Here is a 13,817-nt window from a genome sequence, read left to right as displayed (position 1 = left end):
TCACCTTTCTCTCTGCTCTCCCCGCTAGCCTTGGGAAGATGGCCACCGCAGCATCTGCATGCCACTCTCTCCGGCGTCCCCGGAACGGTAATGGCAAAGCCTCACGCCATGTTTCTCCTGAGGGCCTCCTAGGGTGCACGCGTGCACGCCACCCACGTCTTTATCCGCGTCATGGCGGGAACTTCGGGGGCGTCCCAGGAACGTCAATGGCAAAGCCTCACGCCATGTTTCTCCTGAGGGCCTCCTATGGTGCGCGTGCGCACGCCACCCACGTCTTTATCCATGTCATGGCGGGAACCTCGGGGGCGTCCCCCTCGAGTTCGTCACGCCATCCGGGTATTTAGCCTGCCCTTCGTTTGCTAACAATTCGAGTTAGCAAGGATCGTGAATGGATGGAAAGCCTCCGGTCTGAGCTACTCTGCTGCTTCCTTGCTGCCGCTGGAAGCTCTCTCTGCCCTTCAGGGTATTTCTCTAACTTGGGTACCCGCTCCTTGGGGGCCCTTTGCTTTCTTTCAGGTGCCTATCTGGGATCAGGTACTCGCTCCTCGAGGGCCTGCTCTCCCTGGCTTGGTGCCTGTATTCAACTACTTCTGCCTGCTGGGATCTCCACCTATACAGCTACCAACTTAGTGAGTAATCTAACATTCTCAGTCTGTCTCATCTACAGCTCTGCTGCACTGGGAACCTGCATCCGGATCTCCCTATACTATCTCTGTGATTCGGGTCCCCTCTGCCGAGGGTCCCTGGAGTGCTACCTCTGGATCACCTCACCACTGCCACCTCTGGTGGTACACATCAGCTGTATAATAAAAGACAAATCTCTGAGTCTGCGTGTATAGAGTCTAGCCCAGTACTGTGGTTCCTCACGGGGTTCCTCCCCGTGGGAGTGGTCATCTCCACAGTACCCAAGAATCCACTCAAACACCTCAAAACCATAACACAAAGCAAACAGAAGCAGTAAAGGGAACACTGCAAAGGCTACAAATGTTGGACACCATAGTTCCGGTCCCATTGGCCGAACAGGGTCAGGGGAGGTATTCCATTTATTTCATGGTTCCCGAACAAGAGGGCTCCTTTTGGCCCATTCTGGATTTGCAAAAGGTGAATAGCCTTACGGGTTTCATTTTTTCAATGGAGACTCCTCTGCTGTCCGCAGAGGAGAGTTCTTGGTATCATTGAACCTGACAGAGGCCTACCTCCATATTCCCATTCAAAGGGACCATCAGAAGTTGCTGTGATTCATGCTACGGTTGCTGGGTCAGCATTTTCAGTTTCAGGCTCTTCCCTTCGGCTTAGCCATGGCACCCTGCACCTTCACGAAAGTGGTGGTGGTGGTGATGGGTATCAAATTGCGCTCCCAGATACTCCGATTGGGGCAGCACCAGATGACTCTTTGCCGTGTTTATCACCCAGTCCAGAGAACACAATCAGAGCATCACGTGCTGTATGGAGCGACTGGACTCCTCCTCCATCTTCACCCAGATGAGCCATTCATCCAGATATGAGTTCTCTGGTTTGGGTGATAAATGCGGCAAAGAGTCATCTGGTGCTGACCCAATTGGAGTATCTGGGAGCGCAATTTGATACCCAGGCAGGCAAGGTTTTTCTGACTGCGGACAGAGTGTCGAAATTGCAGGTGCAAGTGCAGCATCTGCTCCAGCTGACAGTACCGAAGGTCTGGGATTATCTCTATGGCTTCCAAGTTGGATTTGGTTCCTTGAACCTTTCCTCACATGTGAAGAAGGCGCTGTTGTCCAGATGGAAACCATTGTCAGAGGAGTACCATCACCCTTTACTTCTTCGGGGAAAATCCATATCCAGTCTCTCATGGTGGCTTTCCCATCCCAATTTGGAGAAGGGAGTGGATCTGGCGGCCCCAGATTGGGTAGTAGTGACCACCTACGCCAGTCTCAAGGGTTGTGGGGCGGTGTGCAAGGGTGGACTGTGCAAGGGTGCTGATCTCCAGCGGAGATGGCCTGGTCAATCAATCACCTGGAGATGAGGGCAATACGCAGAGGCCTGGAGGTTTTCTTCCTTTGGTCAAGGGTCAGATGATGAGAATCTTCTCGGACAATGCAATAACGGTGGCTTACATCAATTGTCAGGGAGGTAGGAAGAGTCACAGTGCGGGTCTAAATACTTTGCAGTTTGCTTGGGCAGAATGTCATCTCAAAGGTGTAGCGGCATCTCACATAGCAGGCATGGACAATGTGCAAGCGGATTTCCTCAGAAGGCAGCAGCTAGATCCAGGGGAATGGGAATTATCCCCAGAGGCCTGGTATTGCCTATGTGCCAGGAGGGGAGTATCCCAGTTGGATCTAATGGCAACAAGGGCCAATGCAAAGGTTCTTCAATCGCACAAGGTAAGTCAGGGCAGAAGGGCTGGATGCTCTAGTTTGCCTGTGGCCGAAGGAGATCCTTCTGTACTTGTTTCCTCCTTGGCCACTTGTCAGTCACGTATTGCAGCGCGTAGAGGTGCATCCAGGGCAGGTGGTTCTAGTGGTGCCGGATTGTCCATAGCGGCTGTGGTTCGTGGATCTGGTAGGTCTCACAATAGACAGTCCTCTCAGGTTGCCTTACCTGCCAGGGTTGCTTCAGCAAGGTCCCATATTTTCGGATCATAAGGATCACTTTTGTCTCACGGCTTGGCTTTTGAGAAGCGGAGGTTGCACTTGAAGGGATATTTGGAGACAATTATTTCCACTTTACTCCAGGCTAGACGTCCTTTTACATCTATGGCTTTTGTTCGGGTCTGGAAAGTGTTTGTTATGAATCCTGCCCACGGAGTTTCCCCCACGAGCAGGCCTTCACCTACTTTCCTGTGCTGCCTTCTCCTGTGCAGCAGAGGCCGCTGACATCTAAGCCACGTTCTGTGGCAGTCAGGGCCTGCCGCTGACGTCACTTCTCCCGCGGCCCAGACCCCCTCGTTTGGGGCCTTCACTCGTGGCAGGGAGCCGCGAGCCAGCCTGTCTTCCGCGGCATGGAGCTGCCTCCACTGGGGCCTGCCTAGCAGCCTGGGACCGCCCTTAATCTACCTTTGCGGCAGAGAGCCACTTGAGCCTGCTTCCTTTGCGGCACAGACGCCGCTGACAGTCTTGCCCTGCTTCTGCCTGCCTCTAGGTTCGTAGCCGCACCTCTCTACAAGATTTAAAGGGCCCGCGACCTGATGACGTCGTCCTGGGCGTCTTCCTGCTAGCCCTATAAAAGGGCTTCTCCAGCAGTCCTGCTTTGCCTTGCATCGGAGTTCTTTGTCCCTGGAGGTTCCTGTCTTCCAGTGCTCCGTCAGGTCTTCGTTCCTTGTTCGTTGGAGCTCCATATCCTGAGTCTTCGTTGCTTCATGAGTCTTCGTGGCTTTCTGATGTTCCATGTCTTCATGTTCCGAGATTCCTAGTCCAGGCTTCCTGATGTTCCGAGGTTCCGCTCCTCCTTCGCTTGTCCCCAGTCCTCTTGTCCCTCCAGCTCCTCTGGTTCTCCAGATGACACCTTGTTGGGGTAAATCCGTCTCGTTGGTTCCTCTTCTCGTCATTGGAGTTTTGTCTCGGCTGGATTCCCTTCCTGTGCTTGTTCCGCTCTCCGGGTGGTCCATGACCAGCCTCTCCAGGTTGTGTAGGGCGTGCAGTGGGACAGGGTGGTCCGTGAACAGCCCATTGGGTCCGTCCATGTCAGTGGGCTGTGTAGGGCGCCCTAAGAGACAGTGGCAAGGTCTGAACCTTCCAAACTCCTCATCTCGTCCAGAGTCTTCCAAGCTCCTTGTCTCATCCAGAGTCTTCTATGTCACAAGGCCTTCGTCTGCCCTCGTCTTTAGTTCGGCCTGCTGCTTCTTGCCGATACCTAGCAGCAGGTCCGAAAGGGCTGGGAACGGTCGGAGGACTGTTCAGTAACCAACATTGCGTTGTTGGCCTTCCAGAAGCATGCAGGTCCGGTAGAGGGTCAGATCTTTAGTCTTCACCCATGCTTGGTCCCGCCTCGCCTACCTCGGTGCTGCCCTGGAGTCTTCTGGGGTTGTGCCGAGGCCCATGGGCACACAATCCCCTCAAGATGGGACCGCTCTCCTAGTGTTCCCAGAACAGAATGCAAGGCCTCCTATGGCCTAGCGTTCACAGAACAGTGTTTGATGCTTGGTGCCATCAACAGCATCTGGATCTCCTTTCTGTAAGCATTCCGCACATTTTGGACTTTTTGCAGCAAGGGCTGTCAAAGGATCTGGCTTACAATTCACTCCGGGTTCAGGTTTCCGCCTTGGGTTGCCTTAGGGGCAGGTGGCAGGGCAGGTCTTTAGCATCCCATCTGGATATTGTATGATTTCTGAGAGGAGTCAAGCACTTACGGCCTCCAGTGAAGAAGTTGTGTCTGGATTGGACCCTCAGCCTGGTACTTCATGTGCTCTGTGAGCCCCCTTTTGAGCCTTTAATGGGAGTGTCATTGAAGGATCTGACGTTGAAGGCTGTTTTTCTGGTAGCCATATGTTTGGCCAGGAGGATTTCAGAGCTGCAGTCTTTGTCTTGCAGGGATCCTTTTCTCTGGATTGAGACCGACAGGGTGATGTTGCAGAACTGTTCCATCCTTTTTACTGAAGATGGTTTCCTCTTTTCATTTGAACCAGACAGTGGAACTTCCAGCCTTTCTGGACTGGTCTAGGGAATATCCACCAGAGATGTTTGCAGGAGCCTGTTGCGTTATCTTAAGGTTGCCAGTTCCTTTTGGTGTTCAGATCACCTCTTTGTGCTGTTCGGTGGTATGAACAAAGGGGCTAAGGCCTCAAAAGCTATGATCTCTCGCTGGTTGAAAGACCCTATTTCTTCCGCTTATATATGTAAGGGTGCAGGTGACCTCCTGGGCGGAGTGTCAGTTGATATCTCCTCAGGAGATATGTTGGGCAGCGGCGTGGTCAACACTTCATACTTTCACCAAGCATTACCAATTGGATGTTCAGGCGCAGGAAGATGCGACCTTTGGTGAAAGTGTTCTACACGTGGGTCTTTCGGAATCGTGCCTTATCTAGGGATGCTTTGGTACATCCCACTTGTCTGGACTGATCTGAGTATGATAAGGAAAGGAAAATTGGTTCTTACCTGCTAATTTTCATTCCTGTAATATCATAGATCAGTCCAGAGACCCATCCTGTTATTTTCTGCCGAAAGGCTGAATATCCTGGTATTAATTGCAGAAATGTACACTTTGTAAATAAGTTGATTTTGATGTTAGGTGGTGGTTATCAGTGTTTGTTTTTCTGGAAGTATGGAGGGCTCCAGGTCAGAGGAAGGATTCCAGCCCTGGGTTCCCTGTTCACCCTGAAACTTAGGGTGATGGTGTCTACTCTTTAGCCTGGGTACAGATCAATACTGAGGGACTGCAGGTGGCACTCTCGGTTATGTTAGCAGTACCTCAAAGTTTTGTTCTCTGCCTCCATCTGCTGGTAGGGATGCAAAACCCACTTGTCTGGACTGATCTATGGTATTACAGGAACAAAAATTAGCAGGTAAGAACCAATTTTCCTTTAAGTTCTTCATGTGTGTATGTTTATTTGTATCATAAAATTAAATGCTTTCATTTTTGTGCTTCATATACTTTATTTTATGTTTTAAAAATGTGATATTTTAAAAATAAATGTAGTCTTTCTCTTTCTCCCCATCTCTCTCTTGCTTTAAAGATGCACCCCAGATATGGACGTTGTTCTCAACATCTCACTACAAGAGAAACCTGTCATTTAGGGTCTGCAGTTTGGGACGTTGGATGAGAAGATTCTGCTGATCACAGACAAAAGTCAGACCATCACCCAAGTGAAACCTGCAAACCTCCATAGGCCTAAACCAACAGTGGAATGATTTATTATCAGCTGTCAAAATGTTTCTTATAAATTCCAAAATAAAACACCTAACAAGATCTTTGGAGGTTGTTTTTTTTTTGCTTTGGCCATCTGGGTGAAGGGAGCAGGTGTGTGTTTTTGGTCATAAGAACATAAGAACATAAGAAAATGCCATACTGGGTCAGACCAAGGGTCCATCAAGCCCAGCATCCTGTTTCCAACAGTGGCCAATCCAGGCCATAAGAACCTGGCAAGTACCCAAAAACTAAGTCTATTCCATGTAACCATTGCTAATGGCAGTGGCTATTCTCTAAGTGAACTTAATAGCAGGTAATGGACTTCTCCTCCAAGAACTTATCCAATCCTTTTTTAAACACAGCTATACTAACTGCACTAACCACATTCGCTGGCAACAAATTCCAGAGTTTAATTGTGCGTTGAGTAAAAAAGAACTTTCTCCGATTAGTTTTAAATGTGCCCCATGCTAACTTCATGGAGTGCCCCCTAGTCTTTCTACTATCCGAAAGAGTAAATAACAGATTCACATCTACCCGTTCTAGACCTCTCATGATTTTAAACACCTCTATCATATCCCCCCGCAGTCGTCTCTTCTCCAATAGAGAAAAGGAGCAGGTGTGTATGTGTTTTGATGTTATTGGGGACAGAGGTCGCAGGAGTGAGGATGTGGGTTACTCAGATGAAAGGGAGCAGAGGGTCAGTGGGAAAGTGGAGAGGTTAGGGTTTGTGTGGGGGGGAGAAGAGACAGCAAGGGTAGTGGTGTGTGGTGTTTTGGGTCATTACTGGAAGAGAGGGAGCAGAGTTGGGATGTGTGGTGTTTGGGTTAGAGGGAGAGAAAGGGCTTGGAAGTTTGTGTTTGTGGTAATGGGGGAGGGGATCGGTTAGGGCTGTTTTGGGTCAGTGGGGGAGGGAGCAGGGGTGTTTGGGAATGGTGGGGGAAGGCAGGGAGCAGGAGTGTGTATATTTGGGTTAGTGGGGGAGGGGGAAAGGAGCATGGGTTGGGTCAGTGGGAGAGGGAGAAGGAAGAGACGGGTGAATGTTTTGGATCAGTAGGGAAGGGGAGAGAGCAGAGGTTGGGGTGTTTGGGTCAGTGGGGAGGAGAGAAGGAGCAGGGGTTTGGGGATTTGTATGTTTTATATCTGTGAGCAATGGGAGAGGGAGCTATTGGGGTGTGGGGGTATTTTGGGTCAGGAGGTAGCAGGGATGTGTGTGTTGGGGTGGGGGGGTGTTAATGGGAGAGTGAGCAGCAGCTGGGATTGGGGTGTGAAAGGTTATTGAAAGGTTCATGGAGTTGATGGGCTTTTTCCAGGATGAAAGAAGTCCAGAGAAAAGTGACCAAAATGGGAAAGGCTGAAGGATTTGGATATATATATCCCCTGGAGGAGAGGAGGTACAGGGAAGATATGATACAGACCTTCAGATACCTGAAAGATTTTAATGATACACGCACTTCAAACATGTTCTGTTGGAAAGGAAACTGTAGAACTAGGGGTCACGAAGTGAAACTACAGGGGGAACAATTCAATCAACATCAGGAAATATTTCTTTCAGAGAGGGTGGTAGTTGCCTGGCAAGTACCCAAAAACTAAGTCTATTCCATGTAACCATTGCTAATGGCAGTGGCTATTCTCTAAGTGAACTTAATAGCAGGTAATGGACTTCTCCTCCAAGAACTTATCCAATCCTTTTTTAAACACAGCTATACTAACTGCACGAACCACATTCTCTGGCAACATTCTCTGGCAACATAAGGCTTGGAGGTAGCCTGCACAAAGCGGTAGTTACTACTCTTAACAGAAGGTATGGGGGTAACCTGCACAGAGCATCAGTTATTGCCCTTATCACAAGGCATGAGGGTAACCTCTATGCAGCAGCAGTTACTACCCTCAACAGAAGGCATGGAGGTAACCAGGGGCAGATTGCCCTATTGGAGGATCGGGCTTCCCACAGTGGGCCGGTCATGATTTTTTTTTTAAACTTCCTGGCACACCTGGGAGGGTGGTGGCAGCAGCAGCAGGAGGCCATGGGGCAGAGAAGAAGACCCACCGAAGGCCACCACGGAAGCTCATCCCCGTAGTATCCTGCACCGTGGACCACAGGTCCCTCTCTTCATTCAACTACCTAAGGAATTTATCAGCACTACTCTGTGAGTATCGCTACGCTCCAGCTCTCCTCATTCCATCTTTCAGGTTCACGGCTTATCCAGCACTGCGGAACACTACCGGACCTTTGCTACATCTGGGTGAGACCATCTACTACAGAGACTGTCTGAGCTATTGTGATATCGTTGGACTGCAGCACTGTCCGTTCCTTGGGCAAGATTCAACTCATCAACAGCAGTATAATAAAGCTTTCTTTCCTCAGTGTCTGCTTACTAGAGTCTAGCCAATCGTTGTGGTTCCCCACGGGGCCCCTCCCTGTGGGAGGAGTCATCGCCACTTCGACCAAGAGTCCACAGTATGCCACAAACCCAACAGATTGCTAACTCCATGGACTCGGCTCAGCTGGCAGCCTTGCAGACCATTCCTGGCCTAGCCCAGCAGATCACTGAGCAACAAAAGTCTCTGGAAAGCCTGGCTGCTGCCTTCAGTCAGTTACATACACAACTGAATACTTCGGCAACTCTAGTGAAAGAGTTGCTGTATCCAGTGGTGACTGTCAAGACCACCGTACTGCTATCCATGCCTACCCGCTTCATGGGTGAAGCAAGGATGTGTAGAGGGTTTGTTAACCAATGCAATATGCATTTTTCTTTGCAACCTACCCTCTTTCCCACAGAAGCTTCCAAGACCACCTGTCTCTACTTGAAGAAAGAGCCTTCCCTTGGGCTTTACCGTTATGGGAACGTGAAGATCCTATCCTGAATGACCTATCAGGATTTCTGAAACTTTTCAAGTCTGTCTTCGATGACCCAGCTCGCCACACCGTCACTGGATCTGCTCTGCTCAATATCCAGCAAGGTAATAAGCCGCTAGCTGATTATGCCATCGAATTCAAGACTTTAGCATCCGAACTACACTGGGACACAGTATGTTTACGTGCTATCTTCATGGAGGGTCTCAACTCTCGTTTAAAGGACGAACTGGTGACTCGCGACCTGCCTGATACCCTTGAATCTCTCATGGAACTGGCTGGGAGAATAGACCTCCGGATTCAAGACCGGACTCAAGAGGCTAAGAGTCCTCGGAAGACCATCCCGGGAGTTAACCATCCTAAACCTGTGCCAATTGCCTCAAGTCTACCATCTGCACCCTTAGAAGAAGGTGAGCCTATGCAACTAGGAAGAAGTAATTTAACTTCTAAGGAAAGGCGATTCCGCAAATGCATGGGGTTATGTATGTACTGTGCCCAATCCGGCCACGCCATCCAAACTTGTCCCATCGGTCCGGGAAACTTTCAGCCTAGGATCTGCAGGACGACGACTCCTAGGCCTCACCATTCCAACTCCTCCTTTGTCTCTACCAGGCTCTCTTATCTGCGGAAGCCTTGAGTTTCAGACTCTAGCCCTAGTAGACTCTGGGGCCGAAGGAAATTTCAACTTCTTTTTTTTTTTTTTAATTTTTAATTTTGCAAATTTCAAATTTGATACATTCAAATTTTTTAAATCAGAATATAGAAGTAAGAATAAACTTTTACATATATTATCCTAAAGCCATAAATTCTAATCAAAGAATATCACAATACATATATTCTTTTCTCCCTGTTACCAAACAAGTAGGGGGGAGTACCATGTTTAAGCAAGTACACACAAAAAGAATGAATTCTAAATTTAAATAAAGAAAGACTGCAGAGTATCTACTTTCTTAGCTACAACTATTAAGAAGATGTTGTTTCAGACTCTGCCTCCTGGTTCCTACGATTCTCAAGATATTTCGCTAACTGTTCAGGTTCATAATATATAAATTTAACACCATCAATTTTCATTACGCACTTACAGGGGAACCTGATATTCACTTGAATCCCGAACGTTCTTGCCTGGTTTGCCAATACTAAAAGTTTCTTACGTCTTGCCTGTGTCTCCTGAGAGACATCAGGGTAAACCCACAATTTTTGACCCAAGTATAGCATAGATCTTTTACTTAGAAATAGTTTTAATACATTGTCTCTATCCTCTAAATACTTAAATTTTACCAATAGAGTTCCACGCATCTCAACTTGAGAGCTATAAGAAATTTCAATTAACTCCGTAAGATTCAATGATATTCCCTCTGTTGGTATATTTTCTTGCTGGTGATCTTTTTTTTTCATTAAGAAATAAGCCTTAAGAATCACCGGTGTTTTTTCAGCTGGTATTAACAATATATCTTGAAAATAGTTCTTTAACTGCTCTTTAGGAGAAGTCATTTTGATTTAGGAAAATTTATTATCCTTAAATTGTTATATCTTAACGAGTTTTCTATACTTTCCACTTTCTTTTCAAGCAGATTTTCTCCTTTAATTGTAGAAAGTTGTACCATCTTTATCTGGCTTATTTCTTCTTCCACTTTAATCAAATTTACAGAATGTTGGTTAATTTCTGGAGTTAAATTGTGGAACGATGTTTGTAAATCCTTTATATTTGATGATAAATTTAACAGGGCATTTTGCATTGTCATTATGGCCTGCCATATCAGTTCCATCGTCACTACTTTGGGTTTCTCAACCGGCAGAAAAGGTGTTAAGTTTATGGCTTGAGACAAAGAAATACCTTGGGTTTCTTGGCTCCTTGAAGGCTGAGCGATCTTCACTACTGATCCAGTTTCCTTCTCGCTGGATTCAGCTCGTTTCAAGCCACCATTTCCCTCCACTCGTGGGGAGGAGATGAAAAAACCTCCTGTTCTCTCTGATGACGCCGTTCCTCCAGCTGCTCCCTCCCCGATTGGACTCACTTCTAAGGACGCCATCCGTCCTCGTCTGGAGGCTGGGTCCGCAGCGTTGTCGGCGTCTCCGGGTGGGGTAGGGGTAGTTGGAGCCCCGGGACTAAGTGTAACGTCTCCCTGCGGCAGAGGCGCTTGCTCTCCGCCTTGCTGCCCAGCGGGATTCTCCGGGGCTATTACCTCTGACAAAGGTTGAAAGCCCGTCAGCGTCGTTTGAATAAGCACGGGTCTTGAGGGGGTCGGGGCACCCTCTCTCACCCGGCCCTTGCGCTTCATGTGTGGCATCACTCGGAGGCCTCAACAAGAAAAAATTACCATGAAAAGAAGCGACGCTTTCAAGAGCTCACACACCCACGTCTCTCTCGGGCGCCATCTTGGCCATTCCCCCAGGAAATTTCATCTTAAAACACTTAGTGGAACACCTGGCTGAGTACCAAGTTCCTCCGTCTTAAACTACCTTCAGCACGTTTTGCACTGCGCTATATAGGACCCTTTGCTATTCTTCAGCATTTGGGAAATCTGACGTACAGTTTGAAGCTACCCCCATCAATGAAGATACATAACGCCTTCCATGTCTCTCTGTTAAAACCCTTGATGCTCTCAGAGTTCTCCAAGAAGACCCCAGAACCCACTAACCTGGACATGGAGGACGATATCAAGTATGCTGTAGATGACATTTTGGATGTCCGTAAGAGAGGCAAGACGTGGGAATATCTCATCTCCTGGAGAGGGTTATGGATCAGAAGAAAACTCATGGAAGCCTTTGGCCAACATCATGGACAAAGACATGGTACGTCAATTTCATCTCGCACACCCTCAAAAACCCAGACCACCAGGAAGAGGACCTGGAGGGGGTCCTTCAAAGGGGGGTACTGTTGCGTCCATCGGAAACCCTTGGCGCTCCTAGGTACTCGCTCCTCAAGGGCCTATCCTGCTCAGGGTATCCTGCACCGCGGACAACAGGTCCCTCTCTTCAACTACCTAAGGAAGTTATCAGCACTGCTACTCTGTGAGTATCAATACGCTCCAGTTCTCCTCTTTCCACCCTTCAGATTCACGGCCTATCCCACACTGCGGAACACTATCGGACCTTTGCTACATTTGGGTGAGACCATCTACTACAGAGACTGTCTGAGCTATTGTGATATTGCTGTACTGCAGCACTGTCCGTTCCTTGGGCAAGATTCAACTCATCAACAACAGTATAATAAAGCTTTCTTTCCTCAGTGTCTGCTTACTAGAGTCTAACCAATCGTTGTGGTTCCCCAAGGGGCCCCTCCCCATGGGAGGAGTCATCGCCACTTTGACCAAGAGTCCACAATATGCCACAAACCCAACAACAGCAGACTCGGGTTACCACATCTGTGACAATACGCTCCTATAAGTTAGCCTGACAGGCAGCAGTTCATCAGGGCATATCAATAGTTCAGTCAGTTTATGAGTTGATGGTTTCGCATAGTGGGAATCTGGAGGGGGAACCGGACTGGATGGAACATGTGGATCTCTACGCCTCCCTTAGGTGGAGTGCAAGCATTTATTGCTCAAAGGGGTATGGGGATAGTGAAGGGGGAGGGGGGTGGGAATGGGGACATCTCGGAAGCCCATGTGATTAAGATGCCAAAATGCCAGTCTGTGCGCTGCGGTTCCCAAATAACTGGTGTTTAAATCTTAAGGAGAAGGCTAAAGACAGAGGGGGTGACATTCCCAGGCTGGGGGAAGTGTGCCCAAGGCTTACATCCCATTAACCCATTGGTAGAATTGAGCCTTATGGGTGAGGCTGATTATGGCTGAACAGTTACGCTTCATATCTTGGAATATAGCGGAGCTAGGCTCGCCAGTGAAGAGGGCTAAAATGTTATTTATTTATTTAAAATTTTTGTATACCAACATTCGTTAAGAAAACATCACATCGGTTTCCATGTAACAAAAAATGGCCAACGGGGCATTACAATGAAACTGATAAGAGAACTGGGTGGGAGAGAGAGTGGGGGAAACAAGGGTAATGCTGTACAAATAGATAAATGCAATAAAATGGTTAGATATACGCAATGAAAAAATTATATACAAGTAAATTATTTACAGTAATATGTTAGGGGGAGGGAGCTAAGAAGGGGGAAATCGGTAATATGCTTGGGGGGCGAGGGGAGGGGCGGGGGGAAGGGTGTGGAGGACAGGAATGAAAAGCAGGGGGGTTCATGTGTAGGCTCGTGTAAAAAGCCAAGTCTTGAGATTTTGTCTGAATTTTTTGGAGCAGGTCTCAAGGCGTAGGTGGATGGGCATAGAGTTCCATAGAGAGGGTCCAGCTAGGGATAGCGCACGTTGTTTGGTGGTTGTTAGGTGGAAGAGTTTGGGAGAGGGAGTGTGAATATTTGCTGTGTAGGGTGTTCTGGTAGGTCTGGAGGAGAAACATATGTGTAAACTGTCTGAGAACCAGTACATGTCAGGATTGTGGACAGCTTTATGAATGAGGGTGAGGGTTTTGAATTGAATTCTGGCTGTGATAGGAAGCCAATGAAGTTGTTTGAGAACAGGTGGGATGTGTTCTTTTCTACGGGAGCGTGTTAATACACGTGCAGCTGCATTTTGGAGCAGCTGAAGGGGGGCAATGGTGTTCTTTGGGAGGCCAAGGAGTAAGGCGTTTGAGTAGTCTATTTTGGATAAAATTAGGGCTTGTAGGGCAGTTCTAAAGTCGTTGAAATGCAGGATGGGTTTAAGCTTTTTGAGAGTGTGTAGTTTGTAGTAACAGTCTTTGATGGTGGAAGAGATACATTTCTGCAGGCTTAATTGGGGGTCAAGTGTGACACCTAGGTCTCTTACGGATTGGGCGAAGGTAGGGAGAGAAGGGGATGAATTGGCTGAAAGTGTAGGTAATGAATTGATGGATTGAGGTGAGATGATCATGAGTTCAGTTTTATTAGGGTTTAGGGCTAAGTTGAGTTGAGTGAGGAGACAGTTTATGGATGAGAGGGCACTATCCCATCTTTTTAGGGCATTGGAGATGGAATCGGTAATAGGTATAAGAACCTGTACGTCGTCTGCATAGACAAAGTGTGGTAGACTGAGATTTGAGAGTAGCTGGCAAAGGGGGAGGAGGTATATGTTAAAGAGGGTGGATGATAAAGAGGAGCCTTGAGGTA

The 13,817-nt window shown here is 48.0% G+C and overlaps 1 protein-coding gene across 2 annotated transcripts in view; it reads left to right on the top strand.

Annotated features, from left to right (window-relative positions):
• Positions 1-5,883, top strand: part of C8H20orf96 (chromosome 8 C20orf96 homolog) — a 204,119-nt gene extending 198,236 nt beyond the window's left edge. For both annotated transcript variants that reach the window (XM_029613266.1, XM_029613265.1), the window contains exon 10: positions 5,651-5,883. In XM_029613266.1, coding sequence (XP_029469126.1) covers positions 5,651-5,737 — 87 coding nt within the window. In that variant the 3' untranslated portion in view covers positions 5,738-5,883. The remainder of the gene's footprint in view (positions 1-5,650) is intronic.
• Positions 5,884-13,817: the final 7,934 nt, after the last annotated feature.

This window comes from Rhinatrema bivittatum, chromosome 8 (assembly GCF_901001135.1).
Source record: "Rhinatrema bivittatum chromosome 8, aRhiBiv1.1, whole genome shotgun sequence".
Taxonomy (NCBI): Eukaryota; Metazoa; Chordata; class Amphibia; order Gymnophiona; family Rhinatrematidae; genus Rhinatrema; species Rhinatrema bivittatum.
Note: the sequence above shows the minus strand (reverse complement) of the source record. Positions and strands in the feature narration are given on the sequence as shown.